Source organism: Monodon monoceros, unplaced genomic scaffold, assembly GCF_005190385.1.
Source record: "Monodon monoceros isolate NGI ecotype Baffin Bay Population unplaced genomic scaffold, NGI_Narwhal_1 Super_Scaffold_18, whole genome shotgun sequence".
Lineage (NCBI taxonomy): Eukaryota > Metazoa > Chordata > Mammalia > Artiodactyla > Monodontidae > Monodon > Monodon monoceros.
Window position 1 is genome coordinate 152219998 of NW_021703774.1, and position 15409 is coordinate 152235406.

At 48.0% G+C, this 15409-nt stretch overlaps 1 protein-coding gene across 2 annotated transcripts; it reads left to right on the plus strand.

Annotated features, from left to right (window-relative positions):
* The first annotated feature begins 652 nt into the window (after positions 1 to 652).
* TRAPPC3 (trafficking protein particle complex 3) lies at positions 653 to 14989 on the plus strand. 2 transcript variants are annotated; one of them, XM_029231239.1, is made up of 5 exons: positions 653 to 819; positions 8342 to 8439; positions 8684 to 8783; positions 9864 to 10046; positions 10514 to 11280. In XM_029231239.1, the coding sequence occupies exons 1-5, from the start codon at positions 778 to 780 to the stop codon at positions 10631 to 10633; spliced, it is 543 nt and encodes a 180-aa protein (XP_029087072.1). In that variant the 5' UTR covers positions 653 to 777; the 3' UTR covers positions 10634 to 11280. The 2 variants fall into 2 exon arrangements, with proteins under 2 accessions (XP_029087072.1, XP_029087073.1); XM_029231240.1 differs by lacking the exon at positions 10514 to 11280 and adding an exon at positions 14279 to 14989 and having other exon boundaries at positions 663 to 819.
* The last annotated feature ends 420 nt before the right edge of the window (positions 14990 to 15409 follow it).

The following is a 15409-nucleotide window of genomic DNA, read 5'->3' on the forward strand; positions in this document are numbered from 1 at the left end:
TTCTGGGAACCAGGCTGTGTACTTGTTCTAGGGGAGGGAGAGGGAGAAAGTGACCTGAACTTTATATCAGCCTGGATATTTCATCAGGAGGCCACAGTGGTAGGATGCAGGCGCTGGCTGCGTTTGGGGTTTAGAGGCAGATGACAGTTTGAAGAGAAAGCCACTGATGAAATACTTGGCACATAGTAGGTGGTCATTGAATATTTTTGTAAAGAAGAAGCCAGATCTGTGTATGAGCCATGGCCAGTTTTCTGGGACATCCTGGGAGGTTCTGGCTCTGAATTGCAGCAACAGCGCAAGAAGCTAGTTTGAAAGAGGGACTTTCCAAGACCATCCCCGGCGAGAGAGGAATTTGCGGAGCATCACTGAGTGGAGATGGGGGAATGGAGGGGTTGGGGTGGTGGGGAGGAAAGGGAAGTGTGTGGATGATACAGGATTACAGCAAGCTGCGGACGCCACCCAGCGGCCATAACGCAACCCATGGGGAAGCCAGGCTCCAAGAGTCCGCTGTGCGCGGAGCACTCTGGGAGTTGTAGTCCTGCTACATTAAGGTGCTGCCAGTGGAGCTGTTGGGTGTTGTAGTCCGACGTTTCCTGGGCGGGAATTACCCTCGTTGGCCGGACCACGAGTCCCGTGGTGCCCCGCGGCAGGCCGCGCAGGCGCGGTGAGTCGGTGCCGGTCAATCCCGAATGCTGTGGGGCCGCTAACTGGGTCCAGCGGTGTTAGAAGGGGTCACCGAGTGGGTCTGTGTTGTGGTGGGGTAAGGCGGCCAGCACCATGTCGAGGCAGGCGAACCGTGGCACCGAGAGCAAGAAAATGGTAACCGGAGCGTGTGATCTCGGCGGGCGGGGCGGAATGGAGGTGTTCTGGGGAAGGGGCCCGGCGCGGGGCGCGAGTCGCAACTGGGAAATCTCCTTCTGCTAGCGCTGGGAGGGGGTGGTTCCGCTGGAAGGAAGGAGGAGGCTCCTTGGTGGGTCGAGAGCGGAGAATCGCTCCGGAGTGGTCCCGGGTGTGAGGCAGGTTGGAGGGCCCCTGGAGTAGCTCGGAGACCCCTCCCCCGAGTGCAGTTGGGTGCAAGACCAACAACGACGGCGGCAATAACAGTAACTTCCACTGTTGCTCTCTTACTGTGTGTTAGGTACTGGGCCTGGCATTTACGTCCGTTATCATTTAATCCGCAAAATAACTCTCAGGTGGATAATGTTATCGCCATTTTAAAGCTCAGAGAGGTTGCATACTGGCCCAGATTTACAGCTAGGAAGAGTTAGGATCTGACGAACCCATGTCTCTCTGACCCCAAAGCTAATGCTTCAGACTACTAGACCATAACGTCTCTCACACTCAGCTACTGGTTTTGCCAGAAAGCAAGTGTAAGGGGTGGGCCAGAGTAGGGAGTAAGTGCTCTCCCTCTGGCGAATGGCGGGCAGGCTCCCTCCTTGTCCTGGGAATAGTGGGACACCATCTAGTCCTATGAAGTTTGGCTGCAGATGGGGGCTGGGCCTGGAAAGTAACGTGGATGATGTTTTTATCCAAACTGAGGGGACTTGACAGGTGTTCCTTTTCTTTGGCATATTCTTATTTCCTCCAGAATTGCCCGTTTGTCTTTGTTTTTCAGTTTACAGACTGAGTTATTGAAGGTTGCATGCAGGGCAGACCAGGGGCCTTTTGTTGACACTCAGCTCTAGAGGGGATGACTAAACTTCCCTCACACCTTTGCATCTTATGCCAGGAACAGCCACCAAAAATGGGCAGCAGGAGGCCCTGTTACTCCAGAGTAGTACTGTACTTTTTCTCTCAGATCCCTTTTGAGAAGTTGATGAGAGCTGTGGATCTTCTCGCAGAAATAGTAAATGGACAAACATATACAGAGACATTTACTTACATTTGGGGAGGATTTGTGGGCCTGCGAAGATACTCTGTGAATTCCTGTTTTGGAGGAAATACTGAGTTAAAAAGAAAAAGGAGAGAATATTTTGCTAGGCAACAATGTCATGTAGGGGAAAAAGCATGGATATCGGTTGGAATTCTCATTGGTCCTCAATTTCCTTATCTATGAAATGGGGACAATAATACCTCCCTAGGATTAAGTGAGGTAGTGTAAAATGCATGGGGCATGGTAAATGTTTGCTTTCCCCTCCTTTTCCTATGATATGAATGGATATGAGAAGTCTTCCTGTTTAGTTTTCATATCTAGCTCTTTTTTGCACCTTTTTTTAAAAACCTGAAACCAGTATTGAAACTTTTAATACCCTTTTAGCAGGAACCTTCAGTCTACACACACACCCCTCCCCCCCAGCCCTCAGTATTCACTCAGTTTTGGTGAAGTGAGGGAATTAGGGAGGGGCAGCAGTGCATTCGGGCCTCAAAGCTTTTGCTACTGCTGTAGTCTCTGCTTGGAACTTCTTTCCCCAGAGACTAGCTGGCTACTCCTCACCTCATTCAGTTACTCAGATATCATCTTCTCAAAGAGGGCTTCCCTGACCACCTGACTAGTTCTCTATCCTCTTACTCTACTCTGTTTCTCTTCAAGCACTGTCTATTTCATTTAAAATATTTCATTGTGGATTCTATACTTACTTGTTTATTTTCAGTCTCCCCCATGAGAATGTAAACTCCATGAGGGCAGGGGTTGGTTTGTTCACTGCTCCATTCCCAGCACCTAGAATGATGCTTGGCACTAGGCAATCTATATTGAATGAATGACATGAAGGTTTGGTGCATCCTGTCATTCAATTCCTATTGGTACCCACTCGAGGCTTGTCACATGATCCTCTTTGTAGCCACCTGGTTCTGACATGCTCCCCTTTCCTCTCTGCCTTTGGAGTCTCCCCCTCTAGCAGCCCACTTCCCAATCAGCCCAACCTTCTGCTGATTGCTGCGTTCCCAGGTAAGCCTTCCAAAACTTAAATGGTTAATATGCCCAAGTAATTAGATCTCTGCTTTTTGTCTGTGTTAACAGAAACAGCCCATTTGTCTAGCAGACTTTTCCTGAGTCCCAGCTCTGTGCAAAGCATTGTGGGAAATGCAGAGATGAAGTCCTAGTCCCTAACCTTGAGAAGCACATACTCTATGAGAGAGGTGGAAAAATACACAACACAGAAGTATGGTACTGTCTTGGATTGAGTCCTGGCTTCACTGCTTACTTATGTGGCCTTGACCAAGTGTCTTCATTGTTTTGTTTTGTTTTGTTTTGTTTGCGGTATGCGGGCCTCTCACTGTTGTGGCCTCTCCCATAGTGGAGCACAGGCTCTGGACGCGCAGGCTCAGTGGCCATGGCTCACGGGCCCAGCTGCTCCGCGGCGTGTGGGATCTTCCCGGACCGGGGCACGAACCCGTGTCCCCTGCATCGGCAGGCGGACTCTCAACCACTGTGCCACCAGGGAAGCCCTCTTCGTTGTTTTAAGCATCAGTTTCACCATCTTTATTTATTTATTTTCGGCCACACCAAGCAGCTTGCGGGATCTCAGTTCCCTGACCAGGGATTGAACCTGGGCCATGGCAGTGAAAGCCTGGAATCCCAACTGTTAGGCCACTAGGAAACTCCCACTAAAAAGGTAATAATAGTATAATAAGGTTGTTCTGAGGATTAACTGAGGTATCGCGTGTAAAGCTACCAGTGTGATAGAGCACCTGAGAACACAGTTGACACTCAGTAAATGTCAGCTAGCAAGCCTTTTCTCTTTTCTGCCGTGCTTGTCGGATCCTGGTTCTCCAACCAGGGACCGAACCTGTGCCCCCTGCAGTGCAAGCACAGAGTCCTAACCACTGGACCGCCAGGGAATTCGCAGCATCCTTTTTGTTTTAATTGAAGTATAGTTTATCTACAACACTATGTTAGTTCCATGTGCACAACATAGTGATTCGATATTACTATACACTGCAAAATGGTCACCACACAAGCATCCTTATTAGTAAAGATATTAACCTTTGTGTGTTTAGGCCTGCCCTTCTTTTGTGTTGTGGCTCTATTCTCCAGAGCTCAGGTGAGTTACTACTTGAGTAGCAGTGCTCAGAATCTCCATGACAGGAGGCTGGAGAGTGACATAAGAGGGATGGACTCAGTCCTGTTACTGACCTTCCTTCCCCAGCTGCTGGGGAGCAGTCACACTGGATTATTTGTGTTGACAAAAATAATAAGTATGACTGTTAATAAGTATCTTGGAGCATTAGCTCAAAAGATCAGCCCCTTAAGGAGTTTTGATGTTTTGTTTGGGGCACTGACTGCAAGCTGCCTGAAAACCGTGCAGTAGCTTACCTGAGTGTAGGGCTTGGCTTACCTCCTCTGCTCAGGTTGTGCCTGAAGCACTTGGCTTTGCCAGTGTGAAACCACTCTTGTGGTTTCTTAGTCTGCAAAGCATCTTTAAGTCCAGGATCTCATTAGACCCTCTTCCCAACCCTGTGATTGGCATGACATATTTCACTGTTACTGTTTTTGTTGGAGAAGATTGAAGTTTAGCAAAGTGAAGTGACTTAGGTAAAGTCTCACAACTAGTGACAAGTCCATACTCAGAACCAGGTCTTCTGACTATAAACCGAGCATCCTTCTATATGCCTTACTAATTGTTTTAAAGTTCTTTATAGCGATTCAGAATCTCCCTCTTTGAACCTAGTTCAGGGTGCTTTCTGGCACCACACCACAGAGAACCAGTTTAAGGACAAAAATAACATCTACTTTTATTTATTTTTTTGGTGAGCAGTATGTGGGATCGAACCCGTGCCCCCTGCCTTGGAAGCGCGGAGTCTTAACCACTCCAGGGACGTCAGGGAAGTCCCACAATATCTATTTCTTGAGTAGGTACTGTGCAGCAGGTACTCTACACATATTATCTCATTGATAACCCTGAAGGGCAGATAATATTATCGCCATTGTGCAGATGGGAAAAGCTGATGTTCAGGGAGATTAAGCAGTGGCTTGGGATGACATACCTTTTTATTTTGGACATAATAACTTACAGGACAGTGCTCAACTCTAAGAAGACTGAGTCTCAGTTACTTAACCTATCTCCTGTAAAATGGGGATAAATAACGTTTGTTTTGCTAACCTCTCATGGTTGTTATAAAGCTCGATAAGTATCTGTGAAGACACTCCGAAAGTTTTAGAAATGTTAGTGATCATTATTATTAAACATAATTAAAGCAGTCTGAAAGTAGAAGTTTTGCAGAAGAGATTCATGTTTCTGTTGGAAGAATGTGCTTATGTTCAGTGAAGAAATGGGACTGATTGAATTGGTTGACCTTTAAGGTCCCATGGAACCTTAAGTTATAAGGGTCTTCAGACCCTGCAACCACTTGTTACTTTTCTGACTTCCTCTTCTGTTCTTTCTTGTGTTTACTACTGTCTAATCACACTGGTCTCCTAGCTGTTTCTCACTCATGTCAGACATACTCCCACCTCAGAGCCTTACACTTAACTGCCTCAAATTTTTTCACCCAGATACCCTTACTACCTTCAGTTCTTTGCACAAATATCATCTCAATGAGGCCTCCTCTGACTACCCTATCTAAAACTGAACCCCCACACATACATACAGGTAAACATAAATCTCCTTTTGTGCTTATTTTCCTCCATAGCACTTTTCACTATCTGGCAAGCCATTTATTTTATTTATTCAGTTTATTACCTCTTTCCCTCCTGTTAGGTAGTTCCTGGTACATAGTAAACTTTGAATGAATGATTTTTTCTATACCACAGCTCATTTCTATTTTTAAAGTCTGAAGACCTTTAAGTTGTGTATTTATGTCATGCACTATTCCAAATAGGCTTGGTTCGTACCTGAAGATGGAGATAGACTTACAAATTAAGAGAGGATGTGGAGAACCTGCATCAGGGACCCTATTCCCAGATCCCAGGCATATTGATTCTGTGACCACCGACAGATCTATTTAGGACCTTGATTTTTCTTATTGCTAAACTGGGGGCTGCTGCATGTATAAAATGCTTGGTAACATCGTGATATGCATGTTACTTGGCATCATGGTGGGCTGAGGCTCTTGGAGTCTCCATCCAAGGACTCATTAATAATGGAAGGAAAGATCTCCTGATTTAATGCCGTGGTGCCAACTCTGTGGACTGGTTACTGCTGGATTGTCTCCATCCATTCATGCCTAAGCCATTCTAGTGCCAAACCCTTAACTTTACTAAAAATTATTCTCCTCCTTAATAGCTTCCCTTTAATAGCCATATTTGGTATATGGTCTCTTGGAGACATCCTGATCTGTTTTAGTTGAATTCAAAGAGCTTACTTATTCTGAAACTGATTCTCTTTGACTCTCTGGTACAGCTACCTTTTATTTGTTTGTTTTTTTAGGGAAGGTTATTAATATTGCAGTTGTTGGGAACAGTGGACAGAGTGAACTTTGGCTTAGAAACTCCTGGTTTTCATCCCCCCACGTTACTTTTGTCAATAGTTAGCTGTCTCTTGGGGACTTCCCTGGTGGTCTGAATCCGCCTTCCCAGTGGTTAAGAATCCGCCTTCCAATGCAGGGGACGTGGGTTCAATCCCTGGTTGGGGAACTACGATCCTACATGCTGTGGGACAGCTAAGCCCACATACTGCAACTACTGAGCCTGAGTGCCACAAGTAGAGAGAAGCCTGTCTGCCGCAATGAAACATCCCACGTGACGCAGCTGAAAATAAATAAATAAATATTTAAAAAATAATAATTATCTGTCCTTGGTCAAATTACTGAACCATTCTGAGGCTCAGTTTCCTCATCTCTAAAATGAGATCAGTTTCTGCTCTTTCTGCTTTACAGAGTTATTGTGGGGTGAAAAATGAGATAATGAAAAATAGAATGTATGTAAGCAAAAGGCATTCACATTATTCTTTTTTTAAAAATTTTATTTATTTTTGGCTGCGTTGGGTCTTCATTGCTGCACGCGGGCTTTCTCTAGTTGTGGCAAGCAGGGGCTACTCTTCATTGTGGCGTGTGGGCTTCTCGTTGCAGTGGCTTCTCTTGTTGTGGAGCACAGGCTCTAGGTGCACAGGCTTCAGTAGTTGTGGCACATGGGTTCAGTAGTTGTGGCTTGTGGGCTCTAGAGCACAGGCTCAGTAGTTATGGTGTACGGGCTTAGTTGCTCCGCGGCATGTGGGATCTTCCCCAGACCAGGCTCAAACCTATGACCCCTGCATTGGCAAGCAGATTCTTAACCACTGTGCCACCAGGGAAGTCCCTCACATTATAATTCTTGCAGTGACCTCATCACCAGGCCATGGGGATGAGGTGAGGAGCATTGGGCCGTGGGAGCCTGGGCCTTAATGTTAGTTGTACTTTCTTCCCCCAAAGACTTGCAGACAGAGAGGTGCTCTGCTCCAAGTCTGACAAGCCTCCATTCAGAAAGGACTGGTTGGGGCTTCCCTGGTGGCGCAGTGGTTGAGAGTCCGCCTGCCGATGCAGGGGACACGGGTTCGTGCCCCGGTCCGGGAAGATCCCACATGCCACAGAGCGGCTGAGCCCGTGAGCCATGGCCACTGAGCCTGCGCTTCCGGAGCCTGTGCTCCGCAATGGGAGAGGCCACAACAGTGAGAGGCCCGTGTACCACAAAAAAAAAAAAAAAAAAAAAAAAGAAAGGACTGGTTGGGTAGCAATCTTGATTTTTCAGCCATGTTTCTGTATGAGTACATTGATCCAAATGTGCTGCTAACACGTTTCTCACTTTAACTCCGATAATACCTTTCCCCCAACCTGCTGCTTTTATTCTGTAGTCTTGGTATTTGCTGTTCCTTTCACCTTCCACATCTCTCTGTTTTTTGGTAAGTAGGTGACAGGATTCTTTATCTGGGAGTTTCTGTGCTTTCAACTGTGGTTGTAATAGAAACCAGTCCAGGTCAGTATTGTGTTCTAGGTACACAAAAGATTGTGTTTCTTTCAGAGTTATCCCTTTCCCGCAAACACTTTAGCTATGTGTCAAGAGAAACATTATTTTTTCCCATGTTGGTGACTTAGAGGGTTATCATTAGTGCAGTGGACTTCATCTGGTACTTCCTTCCTTCCCCCTGGGACCTCTGCTGCTCCTGGATGGGGCCTTGGGAGCGCAGTTAGGCTTGGCAGCTGTGGTGGGACCCTGGGTCAGCAGAAGTCCACCTTGGTGTGTTGGAAGGGGCTCAGTGCATGAGGTACCTTTCACAGCCTGTTTTTTAGTGGGTCTAGTTTCAGCCCTGACACATTGACCCTAGGGAGCTAAATTCTTTGGCTACTCCACAGGGGGTGATGGTCTTTCCCACCAGACACAAGTAACCTTCCTTTGAATTCTGACAGTTGCATTGAGGCCCATCCAGACTCTCACAAAACTTGCTTTTTTGTGTGGCTTGGTCCTGACTGCCTTTTGAATCTCTTTTAGAGCTCTGAGCTCTTCACCCTGACCTATGGGGCTCTAGTCACCCAGCTGTGCAAGGACTATGAAAATGATGAAGATGTGAATAAACAGCTGGACAAAATGTGAGTGAGCTCCTCTGTGGGAGAGCCAGTAATGGGACTGCTGAGCATACCGAATCTACGTGGTCCCTTAGGGCCCAGAACAGGGTTCACTCTCGTTACCAACACTTTGGGTACAGTTTCCACTGCTTATTTATTGGGATGTTTTGGGATTGTCCTAGTTTTCCCTTTACCACCGACAGCCTTATGTTCAGACATAAGACATTCAGACCGCATAATATAGTCTGTTCTCTCATTTCTTTCCCAGGGGCTATAACATTGGAGTCCGACTGATTGAAGATTTCTTGGCACGGTCAAATGTCGGGAGGTGCCATGACTTTCGGGAAACTGCAGATGTCATTGCCAAGGTCATTACCCTGGGTCACCTGGCCATACCGAAGGATTGTCATTGGAAGGCACTGCTTACCACTCGCTCCCTTAGAAAGGCCCTTATTATTCCAGAAGAATAGCTAGGCAGCTGTTTGAACCAAAGAAGCCTTCCTGGTGGTTTAGGAATAACACAGATTATGAAAAAGGGAAGAATGGTTGGGATCATCCTTGTGGATTAAAGACCCACTAAAATCAAAGCCAGATCTCTTCAACTGTGCGGATGTAGCAGAGTAGCATGGGGGTTAAGAATATAGACAAACCTGGCCGTGAGGCATGTGGGATCTTAGCTCCCCGACCAGCGATCAAACCTGTGCCCCCTTCGTTGGAAGGTGACGTCTTAACCACTGGACTGCCGGGAAGTATGGGCCACATCCAAAAAAAAAAAAAATCTTAGGGAAAAAAAATAAAGAATACAGACAAACCTGGCTTCAAATTCTGGCCCCAGTACTTAGCAGTTCTTAGGTAAGTTATTTTTAACTTCTTTAATTACCAGTTACCTCATCTTTAAAATGAAGAAAATAAGAGCTACCTCATAGGGTTTTTGTAAGGGGTAAATGAAAAAATGAACATGAGCGTTCAGGTAAAATGAATGTCCTTACTGCAGCATGTATATAGAAAGTGTTTGCTATTAATAATATTAGTGTTACATATTATAGGGTTAATAGTAAATGATATAACACCTATAGCTTTGTGGTGTTAGAAGAAGGGTTCAGATAGCAGAGAGAGAGGACAGGAAAGTGTGTTGGGACCGCTCTGTGGTTAGATGCTGGTTCAGGGCAGCCATCCCTGTCAGAAGATCAGTGCTCCTTTCCACTAAGAAGTGCAGGTAATCTGCAAGTTGTCACCTAATTGTATGATGCCTTGAAGGAGAAGGGTGTGGAATTGTGCACAGTTGCTTTTCCTTTTTGCCTTGAATACCTGAAGCTTCAGTGTCTTGCAGAGGCCACAATTTTTTTCCTGAACCATTTAGTTCCCCTTGCTGGTCCCATCACATCACCTTCCCTGTCGTACAGCCCCTACTACTCTTCCTCCTAGTGCCATTGTGTGTTTTTTGACAGGTGGCGTTCAAGATGTACTTGGGCATCACTCCAAGCATCACCAATTGGAGCCCAGCTGGTGACGAATTCTCCCTCATTTTGGAAAATAATCCCTTGGTGGACTTTGTGGAACTTCCTGATAACCACTCATCCCTTATTTATTCCAATCTCTTGTGTGGGGTGTTGCGAGGAGCCTTGGAGATGGTGAGTGCAGCTCTTTACCTCCTGAGACACCTGAAATGTAGTAAGGTCTTAATAAATGTTTGAACGAATGAATGGGAGAGTGAAAAGAAGGGCTTTTAGCTCACCCCAGTGCTTCCCTGCCTGAGGTGGTGATGCTGCCAAGTGTAGGATCCAAGTTGGAAATCTCTGCATGGTGTGGATGCTCCCTGCTAGGCTGGGAGGCGGTGCGCTCAGCCCTCAGGGCCCGGGAACATCTGTTCCCAGATTGGCTTATTTGGTGACAGTTTGATTTGTGAGTGTTCTTTGCTAAGTCTCCCTTATTGGGTGGGGACCACTGCCTTCTGCATAGGAACTGGCAATCTTGTCCATGTGGAAACCAGCCTCCTTGTTTAGGCTACTGTGGATGAGTCAGTTATAGCCCCATCCCTGGTGGTTTCCCAGAGGCTGTGGCTAGGCAGCCGCCCCTTCATTTTTGCACTGTCCCCCAGGTCCAGATGGCTGTGGAGGCCAAATTTGTCCAGGACACCCTGAAAGGAGACGGTGTGACAGAAATCCGGATGAGGTTCATCAGGCGGATTGAGGACAACCTCCCAGCTGGAGAGGAATGACCGTCCCCAGGACTTCAGCGTAGCTGGCAGGAGCCTTGTTGGAGTCAGGAAGCCTCAGTGCTCCCTCTGCCCTCTAGAATTAACTCAGTGACTGTTTAACACAGATGTTATATATTCTTCTAACCTTGTTTCCCTTCTCCATGTTAATAAAGAGCAGACTGTGATATAGTCCATTTACCCTACAAGTGTGCACATTCAGGAGGGAAATTCTTTGCTCCCTTTCCCTTCAGAGGGGCTGGATGTAGTCATCCTTGGTTGGACTAGAAAGAGCTCAAACCAGTTTACATTCCTGTTTGAATTTTCCAAAGTAGAACCCACTTTGACCCCATTAAGAGGCAAGCCTAGCACATTTGTCCCTGGGTCTTCAGAAAGTCATTTGTGAATGGCCGTAGGGAATCCAGGATTCACTGGGACAGGGGAGGAGAAGCCGGGAGGGGTGGGTCGGATTTGCTAGCTGTAGTGTGACACACTGTAGTGCCAGGAAAGGGGAACCAGTCATGCCAGAAACATTGACTTCTGGGAGGCCACCCAGGCCTCTCTTTCCTCCCTGCTGTTTGGAGGCAAGATCTCCTCTTTTTACAGAGGGTCCATCTTTTTTTCTTACAAGTTCTTCAATAAAGACACATTCTTGAGTGAAATCCCAATCATGTCATGTTTTTTCTCTGCTCAGCCCTGGGAGTTTTGTTACAGTGGGGTGAGGAGACCTGCTAAAAGTTCCTGTGCCCTACCTTGATTTCATCTGGTCTAGGAATGGCTTCTTCCCATGGACCAGAGAGTCTGGGAAACCTGGGAGCAAATGAGGCCCCTTCAGAGTCATTTTTGAGTCTACTGTCTGTAGCAAAATCTAGAAGCAGACCATTATCCCAGACGTGCCTAAAATGGGCTATCCTGGGCCCTTGGCCACCAAGTTGGAGGATTTGGCTAGAAAGACCATGTAAACCTTGGTATTGGGGTGCCATTTACTGAGTGCTTACCGTGTGTCATCACTGTGCCGAGCACTTTGTACGCATCATCTAATTCACAATAATTCCATTTTTAGGAGGAGGGCCCAAGTTGCCCAAGGTCATACAGCTAGTAAGTGGAAAAGCTAGGGTTCAAAGCCCCAGCCAGACTCCAAAGCCCGTGTTCTTAACCGCGATGCCTGGCTCACACGGTGGGAGGGTGGGGGAGCAGGCCTGCGGCTCCCTCTCAGTGTCACAGAGCTTAGGATAGCTTTTGAAGGGAGGGAGCGATCAGAGGTCGTCAGGCCATATTTGGTAGCACTGTTCTTGGGGATGGCCTAGGGCCTTGAGGTCTCAGGCTGTTGGGGTGAAACAGAGCCCCAGGCCTTCCCTGAGGTTAGTAGGCAGGCCTGAGATGAGGGGAGCATTGTGCATGAAGTGTGTCTTGGTCATAAAGGTTAGGACAAGGGTCCTGGGGCACCAGAGCACACGGCCTGCCTCCTCCGGCTGGGTTAAGCCGCTGAGGAGAGGAAAGATCACTTTTGTGTCCCCGAGTATAGGGATCCCATCCTTCTCTGAGCCTCTTTACCTCCCCCTCCAAGTACAATTGGGGGCCCCAGGGCATGCACCCCATTTTGGTCAACTGTATCCTCAGCGCCCATCAGTGCTGGATCCAGTCACACCAGAGTCTGAGTGAATGAAGGAGAGATTAAGGGAACGAAGGCTGGGCCCCAGATGTGGGAAACGTTTGAGTGGTGCCTGGACCCTGCCAAGAAAAGTGAGCTGCACCACCCTTTCCTTCTCTAGGGGGGCCCTTGCCCTTCCTCTCCTCCCAGACCACAACCAACTTCCCAGCAGCTGTTTGTATGGCGTGAGGTTTTGGATATTTCCTTTCCCAGAATTTAACTTGGGCAACGTTACAGGGTCGGCAAGCTGTGGAAACAAAGCCCCCTTGGTGAGTTCTCGCGGTTACAACCCCACAATTGTGTGATGTGCACCCAGGGACTAAGGGAAGGGAAAGGGCTGAGGGCTGTGAGCTATTGGGAACATCACCTCATCCTCTCCCCAGATAAGGCAAACATACAAGGCCCAGCGACCCAACAGCTGGTCCCCCACCCCTGAAGTTAATTAGCTGTAGATTACATATCCCTTTGCTTTACTATGACTGAGACTGGGACACCACACCCCGCAACCCCCAGGCTAGGCCATTCCCCATTCATGATATACTGGCACAGCCAGCAAGATGGGGCAGGTTTGCCTGGTTGTATGGGAGGACCTGACTAGCTGGGGGGGCGGGGGGTTCCCAAAGAGCCTGGGTGGCTGGAGTAGTCCATGCTGGTGGCCTTTGGACTTGGCGCTGCTTGGGCAGAGCAATAAGGAAAGACTTTGCTCTGCAGCCTTTGGCCACCAGGGGTCTCCAGACCACCACTGTACTGTCCCAGAGAGTTACTATTGGATCCCTGGTTTTCAGAGTTTGCCAGAAGATGCACCTGATGGAGTAAATCTCAGAGGCTGGTCAGAGCCTGAAAGTGCCCCTTTTCTTTAGTCACAACCATGGGACCTGAGAACAAAGCTCACATGGCTGCCTGGCTAAGGGCCTGCCTACTGAACCCAGGGCGCGGGAAAGAACACGTTGGCTAAGAAATCACTGGCTTCCATTCACACCCCAAACTCTCATGCTGCCCTCCTGAGTTGGACGACCTAGCTCTGAGCCCTCGCCTAACCAACCCCCACTTACTTCCTGAGTCTAGACCAGAGCACCAGCCCTGTTCCCCTGATGTAAGAGAGTCCTGTTCCTGCCCCGGACTCACACCAGTGACATTTCCATATTCAGGTTACACATTTCTGTGGTGGATTGGCTGCCCCTACGTTTGTACTGAGCATCCAGGTCTGAGAAGGAGGTGGCAAGAGAGGCCCGGGAGCAGAAATTGCGCTAAGTAAAGTTAAAACAGCCTCCTAACAAGCAGTTCATTGTGAATGGCTGGGGGTGGTGGGTGCAGGAAAAGCATCCTCCCGTTCTCCCTCCCGGAGCTTAAGTGCTACCACGTGCTGTTCCCTGGAAGCCAGAGGGCCGGTGGGAGGGGAGGGGAGGGTGGCGGCAGGCGAGGAGCCTCGCTGTTAACCAATCCCCAGCCTTTGATGTAGGGCCAGGCCTGACCCCAGGACGGCCGCTGGCCACTGCCAGGGGAGCTGTGGGATGCAGTGCATTCCTGGGGGCAATTTACGCTTCTGGCGGCAGGAGAGGAAAGTTTCTACTGTGGGGAAGGGGGTTGGGGGTGGGCGCTGCAGCAGAGTTGAGGGCTTGGGTGTAGTACGAATAATGGAGGAAGCCGAGGCACAGGGCAGCACCCTCCTAACTCAGTCTGGCTCACCTAGCCTGCTTGGCTAGAGGCCTCCTCCAGGAAGCATTCTCTGGTGGACCCAGAGCTGGTAAGGGGCAGCACCCTCACCCCCCCACCCTCCGGGCTCTGAGGGCCTGGACTGTCAGCCATGAGGGCATCAAGGACTGAGCCAGGCTAGAGGAGGGCTGGGAAGATGGTGTGATGAGCGTGACAGCATGTGTGAGTGAGTGCGGACATATGTTATTCATAGCAACAGCTAATCTTTATTGCAGAGTGACTATTTGCCAGGGCGAGTCTAAGCAATTCACCTGGATTTCTCGTTTAGCACTCACAGCAACCCTATCACTATTCCTATTTTGCAGATAAGAAAACTGAGATACGCAGCTAATGCATAGTATCAATAGACTTAGGACTTGAACCAAAACAGTCCAGTATTGGACACCAAGCTCTTATCCAGTACATTCTGTGTTGCATGTGTATGTGTGTGTATTTCAGTGGGTGACTGTTTCCTTGTATTCCTTGGGGAGTGTGTCTGTATGTGAATTCTTTCAGTTAATGGAAATGTAGCCCTGAGCTGGGGGCTGGGGACATGGAGATGCTGGGAGCTTCTATCTATGGGGAAGCAGCTGAAGCCATGTGTGGTGGTGGGGAGCAGAGGAGAGGTTGAAAGTAAGAGTCAAGGGCAAGTCCCAGCTCTGCACATAACTTATTAGTTACGTGACTCTGGACAAAGAATTTGAACTCTGAGCCTCAGTTTTTTCATCTGGAAAATGGGGATAATAATGCCTACTTTGCTGACTGTTTTGAGGATAAAACAAAATGAGCATGTATATTTCCTGTCATAGGCTGAGTGTTCCCTAACTGGCAGTTACGATGAACTGGCAATTACGATGAACATTAGGGGAATTGTCTTGCAAAATTGCTGTGCGTGGATATGTCAGTGTCTGAGTGTGTGCAGATGGAAATTTTGCGAAATCAGGGTCGTGCCTCTGTTGTTCATTGCTATATCCCCAAGCGTCTAGCACTACTTTCAGCATAAAGCAGGTGCTCAATAAATTTTTATTCACTATTGACTGAGTGTAAGAATGGAGTGGGGAGCGCCCATAGAGAGAGGGTTGAGTGAGCAGTGTGGGCTTCCACTGGGACCAGTTACATATTTTTTTTAATATGTATTTATTTATTTATTTGGTTGCACCAGAACTTAGTTGCGAAAGGCGGGCTCCTTAGTTGTGGCTCCAGGGCTCCTTAGTTGTGGCATATGAACTCTTAGTTGCGGCATGCACGTGGGATCTAGTTCCCTGACCAGGGATCGAACCTAGGCCCCCTGCATTGGGAGCATGGAGTCTTATTCACTGCGCCACTAGGGAATTCCCCCAGCTACATATTTTATCGGGCTCAGTGCAAAATGAAAATGCAGAGCCCCTGATTCGAAAATTATTATGAATTTCAAGCTGACCCACGAGAGCATAAAACTAAGCCCTTCCGAGCTACAG